The sequence below is a fragment of the Anopheles stephensi genome, chromosome 2 (genome assembly GCF_013141755.1).
Source record: "Anopheles stephensi strain Indian chromosome 2, UCI_ANSTEP_V1.0, whole genome shotgun sequence".
Lineage (NCBI taxonomy): Eukaryota > Metazoa > Arthropoda > Insecta > Diptera > Culicidae > Anopheles > Anopheles stephensi.
Window position 1 is genome coordinate 67,799,481 of NC_050202.1, and position 19,230 is coordinate 67,818,710.

General features: G+C 41.7%; 2 protein-coding genes across 21 annotated transcripts in view; one reads left to right on the forward strand and one right to left on the reverse strand.

Moving 5' to 3' along the window:
• The window catches only part of LOC118504437 (octopamine receptor beta-2R), a 93,600-nt gene extending 83,833 nt beyond the window's left edge, over nt 1–9,767 (forward strand). For 9 of the 10 annotated variants that reach the window (XM_036038893.1, XM_036038891.1, XM_036038889.1 and 6 more), the window contains one exon: nt 128–449. In XM_036038893.1, the coding sequence (XP_035894786.1) occupies nt 128–449 (322 nt within the window). Of the gene's footprint in view, nt 1–127 lie in introns of all 10 variants that reach the window. The other variant, XM_036038890.1, reaches the window with a different exon arrangement.
• Nucleotides 6,967–19,230, reverse strand: part of LOC118504436 (octopamine receptor beta-3R-like) — a 64,720-nt gene continuing 52,456 nt past the window's right edge. For 10 of the 11 annotated variants that reach the window (XM_036038887.1, XM_036038880.1, XM_036038886.1 and 7 more), the window contains 2 exons: nt 15,459–15,570; nt 10,385–10,777 (listed from right to left, as the gene is read on the reverse strand). In XM_036038887.1, coding sequence (XP_035894780.1) covers nt 10,558–10,777; nt 15,459–15,570 — 332 coding nt within the window. In that variant the 3' untranslated portion in view covers nt 10,385–10,557. Of the gene's footprint in view, nt 10,778–15,458; nt 15,571–19,230 lie in introns of all 11 variants that reach the window. The other variant, XM_036038888.1, reaches the window with a different exon arrangement.

Here is a 19,230-nt window from a genome sequence, read left to right on the forward strand (position 1 = left end):
TCATTCGAATGCCTTGAATCCGGTTATCCGGTCGGAAGCCGTTGCTATACAAACAACAACTACCACTGCCAGTCTCCCGTAGAACAATCCGTTTACACAACTTCATCTTGGGTTTTCCCCGTCCCAGGTACATCATCACATCGCTGTGCGACAAGTGTCCCAATCCGGATATTGTCGTCATGCTAGTCTTCTGGGTCGGGTACTTTAACTCCACCCTGAACCCGCTCATCTACGCCTACTTCAACCGAGACTTCCGGGAAGCGTTCCGGAACACGCTCAACTGCATATTCTGCACCTGGTGGCGCCGAGAAACGTCCCCGCTGGACATTAACGTCCGGCGAGCGAGCCTACGCTACGACTGCCGGGCGAAGAGTGTTTACTCGGAAAGCTATCTGCGGCCCTCGTCCCAAACGGATCGGTTCAACAGCGAGATCGGTGAAAGTCTGTAACGGCGGTACGATGACGTCGATACAGAAGCCACTGAGACGACCCGCTTCATCGAGTGAACGGGTGTCCAACTGCTACCCATCCCCATCCATACGTAGTGTGTGCCGCATGCCAAAGAACCGACCGCACCGTGCGCACTGGAAGTGGGGGAGAAGCGCCCACATCGTCAAGTCGTTACCAGAGATACGTTACTATCTGTTTCTGTTGCATGTACACTAGACCTGTTAAGAGTTTATACCGGAGAAAAATCTATTGCTTGGTTATGTATTTATTACTCATAGCTCATAGTTTATTGAATCGTTTCGAGGAAAGTCTGTTTAGTTATGTAGTCTGTTTTAAGTAGCGCTAGTACTGTCCCTAGACCGGTCGCTGTTATCTTGTTCGCCAGATTTTTTATACTTTAGCAAACTAGGGAATAACATAATTACACATACACTCACTACCACACACACACACATACATAAACAGTTAAAACGTTGTTCATTCGGTGCATATCTCCAATATCTTCCCATCTCGAACTCGCTCCGATAAAGATCACGCAGTAGATGATTTACGTACACGTGGTTGGTGAGGAATAAATTAAAAACAACAACTATACGACAGACACCTATTTCCGGCAACTTTCCAGAGCGTGGAAAAAAAAAACACATCAGCCATCATTAAGACCCTAAATTAGTTTACTTTAGCGTAAATCATCATCACACTCACCGGGAGTCGCTAGAGGTGGCATCTCGCGGAAAGGGCAAAGGACGATCGTACGCATTCGAAGTGCAGCAATGTGAGAGCTCCCTGCTATGGACGAATCGCTGCCAGCTTTTTTATCCAACCCGTGTCGGGTTGCCGTGATGCGTTCATGCGGCACAACCAAAAACCAAATGATCTGTGCAGATGATCAGGCTGTGGTTGGCGTGTGCGCTCCCACGCGTTCGAAGGTGTTGCAAAGTGCAACGAATCTTGGTGTAGAAATGGCCATAAAATTATAGGTTTAAAATGCTGCCACATGGGAAGCAGGTGGCAGACGTGTATCCTGAGGTGCAGAACAAGAAATCACATATATCACAACATCCGTATGACACCTGAAACCGATTTACATTCGCAAAGAGACAGACGGAGCCACATTACAGACAGAGCATAACTATTCAAAGCGGGTATTTGTTCGTAAGAAATCGTAGTCCGTACAGCAAACGTATTGTGTAGTGTAGTAGTGAGAGGGTGAGCCGTAACAGGTGAGAAACGCGTAAACATGACACAACAACCTAGTGAGAGAAGGTAATGAATGTTAATATTTAGCATTGAACACGCTAGTAGCAAATTGTAATGAGTATCATTAGCCAAGTAGTAGTGAAATCGGTAGCAAATATAATAAAACGAAGCAAACAAAATCTATGGAAGTAAGGAACGACCAGTATGGGTCCGGTTCATTTGTGTGCGTGTGTGGTGGCGGATGTCCGGACTGAAAGCACAACCAATGAATGGAAAATACAATAAGTGAATGTAAGTAAGAAATGAAAAAAGTCCCGAAAAATCACTACCAACGAACATTTAAAGCAAAGTGAAAGAATAAATTGTGCATAGAAGCGTCAGCTTCATAAGTAAGCAGAGTCAGCATGTGGTGCAGCATCATAACACAGCAGTGACTGTCAATGCTTCCGTACGCAGTCGTGACTTGGAAGAACACTGCACAGAGAAAAACCCAACCCCAAGTTTTCTGTTGTTTTTTGTTGCCTTCTCTCGTGTGCAGACCGTTGGACAACCTTTTCCTTTCGTGCAAAATCTTTTACGCTCAATTATATCTCACGATCCGGTTCGGTAACTTTCACGCTGGTGCGCTGCCAACAAAAGTGGTGATGTCCCTTCCGAGCTCTTCTTGACGCATGTCGTCGGTCAAGGCGCTCAATCCCCGTGCCGTAATGATTGATGGTCACAAACACTGAATGCACCCGCACATCCATGTCGAGTTTGACCTCGCCGAGTGCAACAGATGGCTGCGGGTACATGGCTTCCTTCCGTAACAGCTGCCGGGGCAGTCGATGTCGTTTTGGAACGGACGACCGAACGAATTAATTGACAGATCGTCAGGGCGCAAGGGTGAGACGTAGCGTACGGTCATGTACATGTAAATGCAATGAAAAACAGATAAACATCGTCGGCGACTTGGAACGGTATCAATTTTGGTGGGATGGGATGTTGCGACCCGTTCGCCGGACCTAACCGCTGGAAGTGGGCAAACGGATGCGCCAAGTTCGTTGTTTGCTTATAATTGCCAACAGGGTTGAGGTGCTTGGGAAGCAATTTACATTTGCCATTCGCTGCGTCGTAATTGCGTCGGGATAGCCTGCGATCGATCGATCGCGATCGCATTGGGTTCGAAACTGCGAGCTAACAAGCGTACGAACTGATTTGCCCGGGTTGGCAAACAGTACACGAGTACACAGGCCATGCTTGAAGGAGACGCACGTTCTTGCTGGATTGATTACGGCAGATAGTACACACGGAACTGATTTCGGATGGGATTTTGGAAAAGACCTCCTGCAAAGCACCTCTGGTGCGTACAAATGAATGCAGAATTCTCCGGAACTCTGCCAGATGTGATTCCAACTACTTCGTCCCTCGTAAAGTATATCCTACCTTCTACCATCCCAACCAAGCGGTGCGTACACACGAAACTCGACAAGTAAGCTTAAAGATAAAGAATTCAATAATCAAAGGAAAACATACCACCGGCTAGAGAGTGATGCATTCGAGGATTTCCCCCTGGAACGTTCCCTTGACGGGGACCGCGAGTGCATTTACTTCGATGGCAAAAAAACGTTTTGCAAAACTGTACAACCGGTAACCGAGATATACTGTGCTAAGTGTTGGAATAATAAAGAAAAGCAATATTAAGTGTAACATTTGATGGGAAGTTATTTAGAAGCTGTATAGGATAGTTCGAGCAAAATCGTCACACCTCACGTCGTCCGGATAATTAGAGGTGAGATGCGGGGGAACGTTGTGAAACATTGTTAGGATTATAGGTCAAATGTAAAGCTAGCTGCAAAAATGACATTTCACCGTGATGGAATGAAAATGGACGTTCGTTTATCTCTTCGATGTGAACTCGTTTTCGCGGGATGTAGTGCGAAAGGAACAAAATGTGTAGGTGTAGTGGAGTTTTTCATGGTCCATTTCTACTATTGACTTTGAAAGCTACACGGTAAAATCATTTAGAGTTTTTTATTCGGATGATAAATATTTTTCTTCAATTGAGTTCTAACAAAATCATTTCATCATTTTTCATTTCGATTTTGTTTTTTTTTATAAAATCGGCTCAGTTACGCTCAGCTTCATCAGCTACGATAGCAAATATCATTCTCATTGAGATAAATTTCAAGAGCTACATGTTTTTGATACTTGTCTAACATTTTACCAAAGAAGTTAAGGTGTTTTAAATATCGTTTGAAGTTTAACTCGTCCGGAACGGCTCTATGGACAGTTTCCAACCCACCCAGTACTTTTGCATCCTCACGAACCTGGCTACACCTGGCTTCCCCTTTCCTTTCGATCCATGCTCCGCTTCAAAACAGGTAGAGTGTAGTGATACTTCAAACGTCGTTGTAAATGTTGAATGCATATATGCACTTACCAGTGTAGGGATGCATCTTCTGTAAAAGTCAGAACAGATAGACAGAGAGAGATAAAGAGTCCGTAGAGGTAGACATAAAAAACAACCAAACCTTCAAAGTGTGCTGTTAACAGAGAAAATGCTCGGATGCTTCCGCTCGGAACTAGTGCTGTGTGTTTAGCTGTACCAAAAACGGGACTTCGGAACCGAACGGGTGTGTATGTGACAGGTACGAATGTGCGATTGAATGAATGCGGCGGACAAGCTCTTGCTCTGCTCTGTGTGCGTGCGAGTGGATCGTTGTAAAATACTCGGAAGCGGAAGAGCAAACAATCAGAATCATCATGTAGTGGATTGTAATTCATAAATGCAAAACAAACCTAAGGCAACAGTAACAAATCCTTCCCACATTTCACACTTTTCCTGGAACGTTGAAATGAGCTATACTAGGCAGAAGAGAGAGAGAAAAAACACACATACTAAAAATACATACCAACTAAAAATAGGACTACAAACTTCATAAAAATGGGTTAAAACAGTACGCACGCAAATACGTGAAACCGAATGGCCGAACGGCTGATAGCAGGAGCGCGAACAAAATGAGAACGATAGAATTTAAATCGAAAAATGCAGTAAATAAATTTGTATAAACACAAGCAGTCAGTAGTCATGGTGTGAGGAAATTGTTCATCCAAGACCAAGTGGGGTCAATTCCTTACGTCTGGCATCAGTTAACGTGTACCGAGTGCACGCACCAACACACTGGAGGAATTGGTATTATGCTTACAGCTCGTACATAATCATCATACCCGATATCGTGCTACCCGGAACAGGCGAGTGTAACAAATCTGGCGTTCAACAATCAAAACTGTTTCCCCAAACTTCCTTTCCCTAATGTAGACCCCCGAGTATCGGCAAGCAAAAGCAAAAAGTAAAATCATCCATAGTAACCGAGTTAACCGATGTGCATGTATGTGTGTGTGTCTGTGAGAGAGTAGTAAAGTGAATTGTATCGGCCAGGTTGATTGATGGGTGAGGCTAGGCAACAATGGCGTAGGCGTTGTGAAAATGTCACAACCCTGTGTAGGTGACAAACCGGCTGAACGCATGTGGGAAAACGCATGAATGAGAATGGTTGTATGGGAAAATGGATGACAATGAGAAGCGTTGGCGGGCGGAAAAAGGAAGGCTGGAGACGAACAGTATGAACATTCGTAGTAAATTTATATACAAAATACACACGTAGCGTTAATGGGTCTAGCTGATAACTGATGCTTAACAATAGATAACTTTAACTGGTGTAAATGTTATCCATAAGAACGGTGTACAATTTCCGAAACACGAACATTAAATCAAATGTCACAAGGTAAACGAGGGAAGAAACTCAGTTACCCCCCCCCCCTCCCCCACCCAGAACACGTAGTTACGTTAATCCTTTGTAAAAGCTTGGTCGTATTAAGTGGATTTGATTCAATTCGAGGGAAAGACGAACAAGGCAATCGTTACAAACCCACGATTTGTAGACAAAACGCTTGGTGAAGGAAACGGGGATACGAGTGAGATTATCCTGAGGATGCGGAACAAGCTGTAGCAGCTGGAGATAATGATTCTAAATTTGCAGCACAAAACACAAACGAACTAAAACACCCAATCTTGAGCTTTTGGTTTGATTTGAAGGATTTTCCCAATGGCAGAAAAAAAACAGAATTCGTTGAAAGATGGATCGATGCATTTATTTAACTAGAAAAAAACGAGAAAGATAGTGAGAATCGTCCACTTTTTTGGCATAAGCTGCTCGTTCAGAAACGCGTGCAAATGCATGGTTGAATGCTGCTGATAATTATTTATTTAAATCTAGAACAAAAGACTAAATGGCGGTTAAGTTGTACGAGGAACATTTGATCATTAGAATCGATGCTAGGTATAGTAGTAGTACAATTATGTATTATATTTTCTTACATTGGTTCAATCTTTCCCGGAACGATGGTGACGTTGAATTGAACGAGTTTCACTGAATAAAACAGAAATTATTAAAATGATGTACATTTAAATTGTTGTTATGGATTCAATTGTGTTTTCCTCTGTATGTGTGTCTGTTTGTCTGTAATATCACAGTTAATAATTCTTAATATCATAGTTTAAATTCTTCGATATCTCTATTGCATTTGCATTTTGTATCAAAAATGTTTTCTTTCGTTATCGTGTGATTAAAAAAGTTCATTGCTTAAACGGAAAAAGGAAATTTAAATTTAGGGGGAAAATATATACATTTAAACGATTTGTTGGATTCAAAGAGAACAATTTTGAAACACATTATTATTTCAATGAGAAAGCAATACGGCCAGGCCGTTCTTTATGAATAAAAAAAAAATATTTCAATGAGAAAGCAAACGATTCAAACGTAAACAAATCGAGGTTTTCGTAAAGTATAACACAATCTGTCCCATCAGCTGTTATACACCACAATAGTTTGTAGATCTCACGCATAGATGGCGCTTTGTTGAAGCGTTATTTCAGCGGGTTTGAAAATGTTGTTCATGTTTTGTAAAATAAAAAAATACTAGAAAAATACAGAAAAAAAAAACATTTTTATAGCGTGAAATTACCATGATTTATAATATTAAATGGGTTTTTGCTTACTTTTCATTCAAATAAAATCAATGACAAAAACCAATGTATCCATTCAAAAAGTACTGGGCGCCTCCATCGACAAAGTGTGTGCAAATGACGGAGGTGCCACTGTGCCACCTGATTGAAACAATTATTCTTTTCTGTTTTGAATTTCTACCATGATTTATTCGTGCGCTCTTATTTTTTTTTTAAATGATTTAAAAGTTTTGTGAACATTTCTTTCATAATTAATCGATGTATCACCTGGAACAAAAACTAGCAGAATACACTTGACCGTTTTAATATTTGGTTTCTATTTTCGACAGTCTTTATTCACGGTTGTTGCAAGTATTTATTGTTAGTCGAGAGAGCCTCTGTTTGAGTGAAGATACATGCGATAGCAGGAATCTGTTTTCTACCACAAAAAGGTTTCCATCTTCAATAAATCAGTGTTGGTAAAGAGCTTCCGATGCTGGAGAAGAAAACACGGTCCAGCAAACCACTGAAACGATAGTGGGTATAACAGTGCGCGCTATAGCTTTACCTAGCGAGAGTACAATCGATGCATCTTAAACTCTCTTTCTCTCTCCTTTTCTATTCGAACTGAGTTTTTAACGTAAACACTCAACTTACGACCGTTGCAGATAGATCTTACAGATAGTTCTTAACATAATACTTAAAAGCTTTCGCCCTGTGCAGGAAAAAAATAACCACCGCCCTATTCGTAATCTCTCACCCTACACAATCACACATGCACACAAACATACATACACACATACAAATTAACATCGTACATCAAACAGCGATACAGTTTCGTTAACTAGCGTGCGCATCATTTGCGTTTGGGTTCACACATCGTAGCGGTTAGTTGTGCGGGGGATATGGTTTTGCTGTCCGTTCCCGTGTTTATTTGCTATTTGCGTTTCCTACTAAATACCGGTTTGACGTTTCAGCAGCAGTAGCGATGTAAGTAACAGTAGTTTTAGTTTCATAATTTGCAGAGCTAATTTGTTTTGCGTTTCGGTTTTGCTTTCATACTCTATAGGCTTGCACAGTCGTCTGATGAATACCGCCAGTGTGCTGACGGATATAATTACAGGGGAACAACCTTTACATGTGTGGCGCCGTTTTGCTTTCTGTTTTGTGAACATTTTTCCTATGTTGCGCTAAGGTTTCTATACAAAATATTTCTCACACCAACACACTGCGTGCCGTCGGCACACCACGTTTACTAGTGTTAATTTACCCGTCTCAATGTTTAAGCTAGGAGCTGTCTCACTTGAAAGTTTGTAACAGTACTTTGGTTTGAAATTGATTCTTCTACTCCCACACTCATCATTTGTTTGCTGCACGCAATGTTTTTTCCTACGCTTTGAAGATTACTGCTTACTTCATGATATTAGAACCATCCTGATGGACGACAGCGATGGTTCAGATGCGTTTACTACTACAAAACACTATGCCAACTAACACTTATGTTTGGTTTGCTGTCTAATATCATTCCGAGTTGCAATGATGCACAACTAAAAAAACACTCTCCAATCGAAAGAATTGTGCCCTAAATGCGCTGGATTGTCGATTCAGATTGCTGTGAAAAGCAAAACCGTTTTTTCTACGCTTAAAACAAAATGTTCTACATCGCTTCTTTCAACCAAAATTGGTGTTTGAATGATGCACAGTGTTCTTAATTGAAAAAGGCTGTGTATAAAACGTATAAAGCCACTACACGACCATTTTACAGCGCTTTGTACTAAACAACAAACAACGGAAGCTTTCACAAGTGATGGCGCCACTAGTGATGACGTACGGCTTGAAAGTTTGCACAGATTGGTGAAATATTTCACGGCACTGTTTCATCCATCGTCCTCCTGAAGCAATCGATTTGGCGCAAATTAATGTAAAGCTTCGAACGAACGGAAAATATCAAATCAAACCGTTGACAACACACTGCTACACGCTATATACTATCATGCTTATCCCTTAAAACCAGGGACGCTATGAGTCTATGAATACCTAAATTTCATTGCCTCAGGTTCCTTCATACCCATCGTCAATTTTGTTTTGATATAGTGCGGGTTCTGCTCGCCTTTATTGTTAGACACACCGGCATTCACACATCTATTGATAACTTCTACCGTGGTGGGGCATCTGAGTGTGGTTGCTTGTGACTACCGACAACCGGACCAGGTTCCGGACGTAAGTCACGATATTCGGTATGCTTCCTAGCAAGTACTTTCGGGGAAGGATGGAATGGATTTCATTTGGTTGGGAGGGGAATTCATTTGATAACAACTATTATTGCTACATTTCACAATAGTATATGCCCTGTCCGTTATTGGATTTGGAAAATCAACCATTCACACACGGAAGAATGTTTACCAAAAGCGAACGAGTAGTATTGCCCGTTCTGTGAATGGTGTCCCCTTCAGCGATATTCACTCCCATTCAGTCTGTAATGACAGAGTCACAGCTTCATTCGGAGAACAAAACAAGATATACAAAAACATCCGGTAGAAGCGTGGACTTGTTTTTCTCCGTCAAATTTGTGCGTTTTGTTAGATATCTATGCGATAGCGAGCGTATGGGTGTGTGAGTGTAGAACCAATATTGATTGTAGCCTCGAACGCAACGCCATTCCCTTGCAATTACACTCTGGTGGGGTTTTTTTTCGGAAATCGGATTATTGCCAAATTTGGTCCAGCAATGGGACAACCAACGTTATTCGCTTGGCAGGAAAAAGCACAGCACCAGCCCCGATGACGACAGGCGACACATTCAAACAGGTAGCCAATTCCCTGTTGGGCTCAGGAAAGCTGATGGGTAAATAACGCCTGATAGCGTTTGCACCTCCGTATGTTTGCCTTCGCCGTGTACCGTTGTGTTGTGCTACTGTAACGCACACAGAGCTGTATGTGCGCCCGCGCGTGTGTGTGTGTGTCCCGAGCATAGCGAAGCACCGCGTACCTTGTGTGCCAAGGATCCAAGCTCTCAATACACCCGGCAATGTTTGTCAATATTTGTCCCCGCCAAACGGGGAGTCGCGCGAATTGATCAAAGCTGACACAATCTGCCGGCTGGAAGTGAGCAAACAGTCGGTTGTTTCGCCTTTGTCACGCACCCTTTTGCCCCGCAGGTATGGCAGGTGACCCGCCCGATACCTGGTGCAGGACAATAGCTGTCAGCTCGAGCATACCATTCGCTCCCGTTTGCTCCCTCCCAAGCTGCGTTGCGAGCAGCTGTCTAATTCGATTTTGAATCCAAACACCCAGACTCCGGGGCCATGTTTAGGGAACCGGGAGTTCTTGCTACCCTCCGAACCGCACTCTGTGACACCTCGGCGGGTGGTACCGAAATCGTTCAATTATGCAGCACAAAGTGTCAGACTCGATCAACATGATACCCCGCGGAGCAAAAGCTTACCGCAGAGCTTATCAACGCTTCAAGGGAATGGATGGGAGGGGGGAGGGCGTCATCGGGACACTGGGACCGGGGGAAAATGGAAAGGTTGTGGTTGCTCCCGTGGGTAGATAAAAAGGTGCGTTTTAAGGAGGGCAACCAGGGGAGCACACACACACACACACACACACTCACACACACAGTGTTTCTGATGGAGATATTCATCATACACGGTTCATTCAATCAAGGTGGGAAGGTTGTTACTTTCGTTTGTTTGCTGTTACCGTTTCTTTTTCTCTCTTCGCTGAACGAAAAAGGCAAGTTTACGTCAAGATGGAACAGTGACATGTTTTTCTCCCGCAGGGGATCCCAGGTTTTCCACAACATTCTTTCCTCTGGCGCGTTTAGTGTACCGGGTAATACAAACAAACAAAAATACCGGGCAAACAGAAAGCGTGTGGGAGACAGACACAATGTAACCTACGGGTATGCACTTAATACTACACGTAGTACACGCTGTGACCGTACGGGCTGCGGTGGACGAAGCAGGGCAGCAGGGATTGGAGCGTGTTCCGGAACGCTTCCCGGAAGTCTCGGTTGAAGTAAGCGTAGATGAGCGGATTGAGGGTCGAGTTGAAGTACCCGATCCAGAACAGTACAGTGATGACAACATCCGGGCAGGGACAGGCTTCGTCGCCGCACAGCGATGTGATGACGTACCTGCAGGTTGAAGAAGGAATGCCGTATTACTTTCGGTGTTCAAAAATGGTTCAAATGCTCATGAAAAGGAAAGAAGAAATGACTACGAATTTAACACCAACCAACAGTCAAAGATATTCAATTTGGGATTTTGGGTTCTTGGAGCATTCCTCGAGAATTTTCCTCTATAGGAAATACTATAATATGCTCGATATAATTATCAATATAGACTGATATATTTAAAGCTCTTGTTTCTGGCTTACTAAACTTATTATTTCCACATAGTTGGAGAGTCAGTCCTCACTATAAGAGAATGGTTCAAATGAGTTTTGAACCCCGGTCCTGACGTGTGAAGACCGGCGCCGCTATCACATCTATCACCGGACCGCCCTTTGTAAGGACTTTGCCCCCTTTGGCCCTTTGTTAGACTTGGTATGGATATCAAATCATCTACTAATTCTTTTCCGCAAAAACGAGAACAAATAATCCATAGAATAACAGTTAGTTTTTTCGTAAACATTTGAACACCCTTTTAAATTGAGATCCTCTTGACTGCACCGTTTTCAATAGCTAGGACCTTAAGATGGTAGGAATACATCCAATCATAACTCTGATTATTAATCCAGAAACGAAAAAGCCGATGCCGGTGAACGAAGGAAAGACAGCAAAAAGTTTTTCGTCCAAGGTTCAGGCTCACCACGGTCCTTACCTTCAGTTTATCGTTTTAAAGGGCACTGGCTAAAAATCGGCTCAAACGGGGGAAAAAAGCATAAGAAAATCCACTAAAACAAACACAACCAAATTCATTATGAAGCGCCGGCCACCCGGCATTACGCTTGTCCAAACTCGTTTAAAGTTGAGCTCGGTTTTTATGTTTCAATTTGTCATTCACTGCCACAGGGACTACCACGGAACACGGTTTGGTCACCGTCCTGATCCCACCCATCCTTCTACTGCCTTCCATCGCACCCAGAAAGACCACTTTATATTCCGGTTTGTTTTATCTGACTTTGTGTTGTGTAATCCGAAAAATCGGCTTCCTTTTACGTGTTGTACCAAACCTTCCCATGGGAACGAACGAGCGGCCGCTACATTCCAACATCCCTTCTAGCGAGGGCAAAAACAAGAGCAAACACACAACCGAACCGAATCTTTAAAAATCGGTTTGCAAGCTTTCGAATGGGATAAAATTTCGAAGCTAAGAACCGGCCCACTCCCATGCAGAAGCTAACGCTCACCAGTCAGTTCATATTTCACCGCGAGCACAATGATGGCCTGACATGCGTTGACAGCATGCTCAAATCAACGTGTAACGCTCACGCATCACGGTACCACGGTCGGCCGGCATGTATGTTTCCGTTCACCGTTCGGTTCGGCTGCTTGGTAATTGTTGCCAGTGTGTTTTGCCGGCTTCCACACGGAATGATAAACAGAGAGATAATCCTCAGCTCAGGATCCCGAAGCGCTTGTCAACAGTGGGTAAGCACTCGTGACGTTGTACTCGTAGGTCGGTTTTGCGCGAACCCAGCGCTGGCGAATAGAACGGAATCTAACGAACGGATCCGCACAAAGCGTACACGTACGGCGAAAATGTCCTGCCCAGCTCCGATTACAGCCACTTTTCACTTTTGATTCGTGGCAATCATTCTTGCGGATAACGAGCCGTTGAGTGGCTGCTCAGCACTGCCACAGTTCACGGGCTGGGGGAGGTTTTCCCGGACGAAGGATGGTAAAATGTAAGGGGGAAACGAACTGTTTGGGATGGAAACGAGGGTTTTCATTTGAAACTTTACGAGCTTTTTTGTGTTCTTCGTTGTTTTTTTCGATGCGTTTTCTTTTTATTGTGTTCAGTTCTTCAGTTTCATCAAGCGAAACTTTTGCAGCACGTCCCTTAATGGAAGCGATATTCATGATGTACTTTCGTTGTTTTGTTATTGGGCAAAAATTTGGCACGTTCTGAGTAGCCGAAACAGGACGACAGAAATCCTACGCATTAATTGATCGTTTTCATTTAATGGTGACAAGCAGTGAGCGAAATTGTCAAGCTTTCGTTGATTTTGAACGTAACAGGACAATGACAGGGTCTGGAAATAACATAATGCGATTATGTATTCAAATTTCGAACTTAGGAAAACATCATAAATTTAAAGTTTGCGAGAATTCCATTGTGGTTGATCCGGTATTGTTCATTCTCCTTTAAAAGAATTCCCACTGTTATTTTAAAGATTATTTCATAATCTTATACCACCATTGATTTAAATCCTAGAATTGTCAATAATGTCTGATGCATTAAGATCTTGAGCCATGAACCTATTGGCATATTAACACTTTATTAAAGAGACAAAATAAATTATTGTAAGTATTGTAAAGCGAGTGTAAGTAATGCAATCTGATATTTAAAAAAAAACATTTTTAAGGATAAACAACATGTTTCTGGCTTGAATTGGGATGGATATACTATGATTATCCACAGGGTCAGAAAAATGCCTGAAATACTCAAAATGTAGCGTCCTGTAACTTAATAAAACATATAACAGCAAATGTGAAAACTTTTTCCATGTCTCTATAAACATCAATAACATTAACAGGGTTTCGCTAACAATGTTTTATGCTTGAATGTATTCTTGTTTTTTTACTCATCACTCCCACTTACTTATTAGTAAATAAGCATGAACCCCGATAGTTCTAGCAAACAATGGCCTCAAGTGCAAAAAGGTTTATGTAATCATTTCAGGTGACTTTAATTGTTCTCCATAGGCTTTCCAAAATCGGACAACTGTTTATTGTTCCTCTTTATCTAATTAAAGGATATTCTAAACACATCTTCTTATTCTTCTTTTGACACTGCACCCTCGAGAGATCTCGGTCTCCCATTTCTGACTTTTGACCAATTGACGAATAAAACTGCCCTTTTTTAGTCCGCTAATATCTCGGAAATGCTAACTAACTTACCTTCCAGTCTAATATATCTGCACGTGCAAAACAAAACCCCAGTTCCAACAAACTGCCAAATTACGGCATTAAGCGCTGTAATTTTGTTAGTTGCTTAACGAAACGGATACTTTCTGGGGTAATTGAATTCGTCTGTTATCCATTTATTGTATCCGAAAGCAACAATATGCCGCTCGACACACCCAAAAAAAGAAACCAACAAAAATTGCTGAAACTCACCGAAGCGAACATTTCCAAAATGACAGTTCCGGTACAGAGAAATGCCATGCGATGAAGTGAACGTCCGTTGTCGCGTCGCTTTTTTGCTTTGTTCGCTCCTCCGAAATTGATTTAATTTAATTGCAGCAATATTCACTTGTAACGCACTCCTTCACATGCACATACAGCAACAGCAAACAAAAAATCACTGACGATTTCCTGATTCTAATGAATTTCATTCACGCACACAGCCACGCATCAGGTGCTGGAAACGTTGCGTCACCTGCAGGACCGACTCAATCAAATGGAAAATCGGTCAATTAATGTGCACAGCCGTGGCAAACGGGACGTGTTGCAATTTTGATAAGCATCGATAGTTTTCCCACCGGCGGAGGAAACAAACGATCGGTTTGATTTGATTCATTTATGCTTCTTCATGCGTGCGTGCGTTGTGATGCGACCGTTTGCGATATCCAATTTTCTACGCACACAGTTTTAATCCAATTTATGTGTGCGTGTGTGTGGCTATATGCGTGTGTTAGTTATATCTCGACAGCACTAGTCCAGTAAAGGGGTAAATAAAAACACGGCAGCATCGGTCAACATGATTGCTACTATCGAGTTAATATGCTCAATGTGGTGCTAATTGCTGCTCGAAATTGTTCGGACCTTTTGTGGAGGATATTCCAGGGCTGCAGTGACAGCTAGCAGCACAGGATCGGTGCTCTGTTGCGGTGACATTGGTTTAAGTGCTGCATAAATTGCAATCAGCCGAGCGCAAAATGAGGCCACCGATCGGGATTAGTTCTAACAAATGGCATTAATTTAGGTAAGCATTTAGCTGCAGTTTCGTTGCCACATTGCACAGCATAATATTTTTTCGCGTTTAAAACCACCGCACGCGGACCGAAAAATTGTTCCCGCGAAGTAATCAATAGTCATGAAAGGTAATGAGCGAACATTCTGATGAAATGCGCACGATGAATGTATGGCAAAGAATGCATTTACAGTGAAAACTGACCCACAGAGATTTCAATTAACATTCCGACTATAATCCACAGCTATTCCGTTACCCCATTGTAAAGGTAGCAGAACATTGCGAATGAGAGTATGTTGTGATTGAACAGAAAAAAAAATCAGATCCCCTATAAACATCTTTGATCTGTAAATTTAACCAATAAACGCTTTTTCTGCCCAAAAACCACAAGCGATGTCAACCACTTGATTAATCTTATTATCAACTAAATGGCATCCAGGTGGCACAACCACACCATAGGTAAACATAGAGCATGGCTAAAACCTTCACCCTACAGCAAACTGAAATAAATGGACCACGATAAGTGAAAAAGGGGCTTTTTCCACTAAAGAAATTAAATTTAGGCTATCTTTGTACGAGCGTGTGAGTTTATGTAAAGAATCACTTTTTCATTCTTGCTTGGTGTATCCGTTCCGAGAGGCCTTTGACCGAAGGCCCTTGCGCAGATGCTATCGGAAGGACAACAATCGCTATCCCGATACGGAAAAGGGAACAAAACTCGAAGCATATACTCACCACAGAAAGAACGGTAGCCAGCAGAGCAGAAACACTCCCATGATGATTCCGAGCGTCCGTGCTGCCTTATGCTCCGCTCGCCAACCCTTCGAAGGGCGGGTCGAGGTACCACCTGCCGTCGCACACCGTTTCGACGATCGAGCCCGGCCAGTTTAATTAGATTTCCGTCCGATCGGTACGCGATGCGGTCCGGTTCGATCCAGCCGGAGCAGCCATTTCGTCCATTTCGAACCGGGCGTGAAGGTACGTTGTTTGATGTTTAGATGACCGCGTTGATGGCAGGACCGTCCGGTTGACCGAAGCACAGAAACCGATGGAATCGATCCGATCCGAATCCGGGCACGTGCGAACGTGGCACGCAAATGCCGATGGGAAGTGTGGAAACACAGAAAAGAAAAGAACAGATCGAAAACTGGTAAGTGAGGGCATAATTAAATCACGTATCACGAGCATGCCCGCCCGCTAGCGCTGCCACCACCGTCGACAGCTAAATTTCATCCCTTTGACGCTGTTGTCAGCGCTCAACCCATAACGATTGCGTGCTGGCGTTCTGCGACACACACAAAAAAAAGGCAACCGAAAGCGTAGCAACACTTCGAGCGATGCACCTCGATTGTGTACGGTAGTGCAATTACTATGGTGTTGATGAACGTGTGTGAACTGGAAAATACCTTTCGGGCATACGCACACGCGGACAATGGATGTTGTCATACTGCAGCAATGGCGCTGTGTAGCAACATTTTGTCAAACAAACGGCACGGAACGAGCTATAGTCAAGCACAACAAGCAACATTGCATATGAAGCATTTTTGGTTTAAATGTGTATCTTTTGCACCCTTACACATTATTGAAGATTCGTTAAAAAATTAATATCATAAATTTGTTTTAAAATTAATGCTGGCAAGAAGCTTCCACGCCATTTTGCAACAGAGTATGAACGATTATGCGAACAATAAAAAAGCGGAAGAATTGAGATATTCTTTCATTTTTTATATTTAACCTTCATAATCATCGCTTTACTCCGAATGAACCATTCCGTTTTTATTCGTTGGTAAAGTGCACACCGTTTTGCTAAACGGATCGTTTTCATTTTGTCGAAGAAAAAAAAAGTCGAACGAGATTATTTGACTTTCTACTTGAGCTGTTAAAGTAAATATTGTTTCACATCACTTGGTCGCTTCGTTGCACTACTTAGAATTTCGTGTCTTTCGTTTGCTCTGTCACTTTTAAACTTTTTCTTCCTACCAGTAGCATGATAAATACATTTTTTACGTTCTTTTGAAAGTACAGAAATACATCAAGCATATCCCGATGTTTTTTAACGCTTTCCTATGTATCGTTGGATTATTCCAATTTTTAAAACATTACAAAATTTTACGAAACACTTTTATTCTTTTACAACAGGTCGGATGACAGTTTGATTGCATGACATCATCCGTCAAATCCCATACAAAGTTTGTATTTGAATTTGAAGAAAAACCTCTTAATATATTTTTTTCCGAGTTGAAAATATATTTTTAACCAATACGGCCAGGCCTTCCGTCATGAATAAAAAACAAAATATATTTTAGTAATTTTAATTCGAAAGAACGTGTAGAAGAAATTTGGACATCCTTTGGGACGACACATAACAAGATATGGGAAAGCGTCATAAAACTTCAGGATACCATGTTAAAATAGGAAAAAAAAACAACTACAAATAAATAAAACTAAGTAAATGTACAAAATCCTTACGGTTACAAAAACAGTGATTTGAATGTAACACGAATATAAAAATGACTAACAGTTTCAAACTAAAGTTTAAAAAATTCTAGATTTGTCTTCCAAAATATTCAAGCTCAAGAATAAATTATTCTAACACATTTACTCAACTCGCGCAAAAAGCAACATTGATTGAAACCAACAAAACAGCGTTTTTCATTTAACCTTATTAATTAATTAATGCTACAGATAACGTATCATTCGGTTTACTTTTCGATCGCTTATCCTATTACCAAAATAATTGCAGTTCAGCTTAAATTTAACGCTGCACCTTTTCTAGAAAAAACCCCCTCTTCAATATCAGATATAGATTTCCGACACAGACAATACAATTCAGCTTCCAATGTCTTCCCAACATCAATTAATTAATTGTACCTTAATTATGTACAATGCAAATGTTGAGCCAGCGAACACAGCCATCAAATAGCAACTTGATTACATTATTCACACTAAAACCAACCGTACCGTTTTGTGCAAATAACCAAAATATATTTTCCATTAAGAAATAAAAATAATACAATTGCATCAGCTGCACCAAACAAATCCTCTTTTTTAGCTTCTCTTTTCCCGCAAACCACACCATTCTTCTGCAGTAAAACCACAACCCAGATGGTTCGCGGTTTCGCATGGCTTCAGCGGGTTGACTATGGTGTATAGAAAGAAAAAAAAAACAATTCACGCTGTAGAAATAAACATTGTCCAGCGTGGAAAACTATAGCGTGCAAAAAGTCATGCAAATACCGTCGCCTCATTCTGCACAGCACCGTTTATGCAGAACGCAGTCGGTCGGTCGGTCTGTGCCTGACAGTGTTTCCGGCACTGCTTTCATCTTCCGATAGGCGATCTGCGTACCCGGCGCTTTGATCGAGCACAATTTTTGCGCTTGTTAGAGGTGGAAATGGTGGATAACGAACCTTCGCTCGCTCTAGCAGTAATTGTTGGATTTTCGCTTTTTGTTCGGAAGGATGAGCACGGCCAAAGCGACCAAAAGTGGCATAACTAGTGTCAGACGGTTTCTAGCCTGCGCTGATAAACGTTTCGTTTCGTTAAGCGTTGTTATTCGCTGCGTGCCCTCTTTTATACGGTAGCGAACTAGTCCTCGGGCCATGGAAAGGATGATCCGGATCGTTGAAAACAGACGAACGTTCCGGATGTGCGAGCCGGAAACAAACTAGCGCTATGCTGTACTGGTAAGGAAACGAAGGTGGCACCAGTATGGTCATTTTTGTAAGATAAATCGATTCCATGCTTAAATTTCCTTCTTCTGTTTCACCATATGCTTGTTCTTCAATTAGTTTAAAGCAAAAAATAAGCCAATAATAGCTTTTCAATTAATTTTATTGAAGAGTCTATTCTTAACTATTAGTTGTGATAATACTTTTGATAAGGAAACATCACCAATAAAACAACTGATAAACTGATAACTGATAATGATCAACATACCTGAAACAATGAGCTAACAACGACACATGCACACTATGAATATTAAGAGTTAAAAATCTAAATGACCATTCCTTCCTAAATGAAAAATATTAACTAGCAACATTAAAGACTAAACTGAGCGAAATAAGGATAGCACCACCATTTTTTTGTCAATATTTACTCGATGAATTCACTTTCCGATTTATCTATTTTATGTAAAGAAATTTAATGTAATCAATTTTAAACCCTTTAGAATCATCACGTTTACTTTTGATCTACATATGTTTACAATACAACAAAAAATTCAATTGTTATTCATTTTTAACATATTTTCTTCTTTTTTTTTGGCCAAATGACCTCTTGGGTCTTGCCTGCCCTTTCTGGCTTACTAGACTGAATGTTACCTCTTAGTTGGATAATCAGCCCTCACTATGGGGTACGGCCCAGATGAGAATTAAACCCCGGTCCTACCATGTGAGCAGTTGTTTCATCTACTACCGGAGCGCTCCCACTATAAAATATTAAAAGGTTATTCGAGTAATTGTTCCAAATTAATGCAAACATGGCACATTGTCTATGAGGCTTTTCT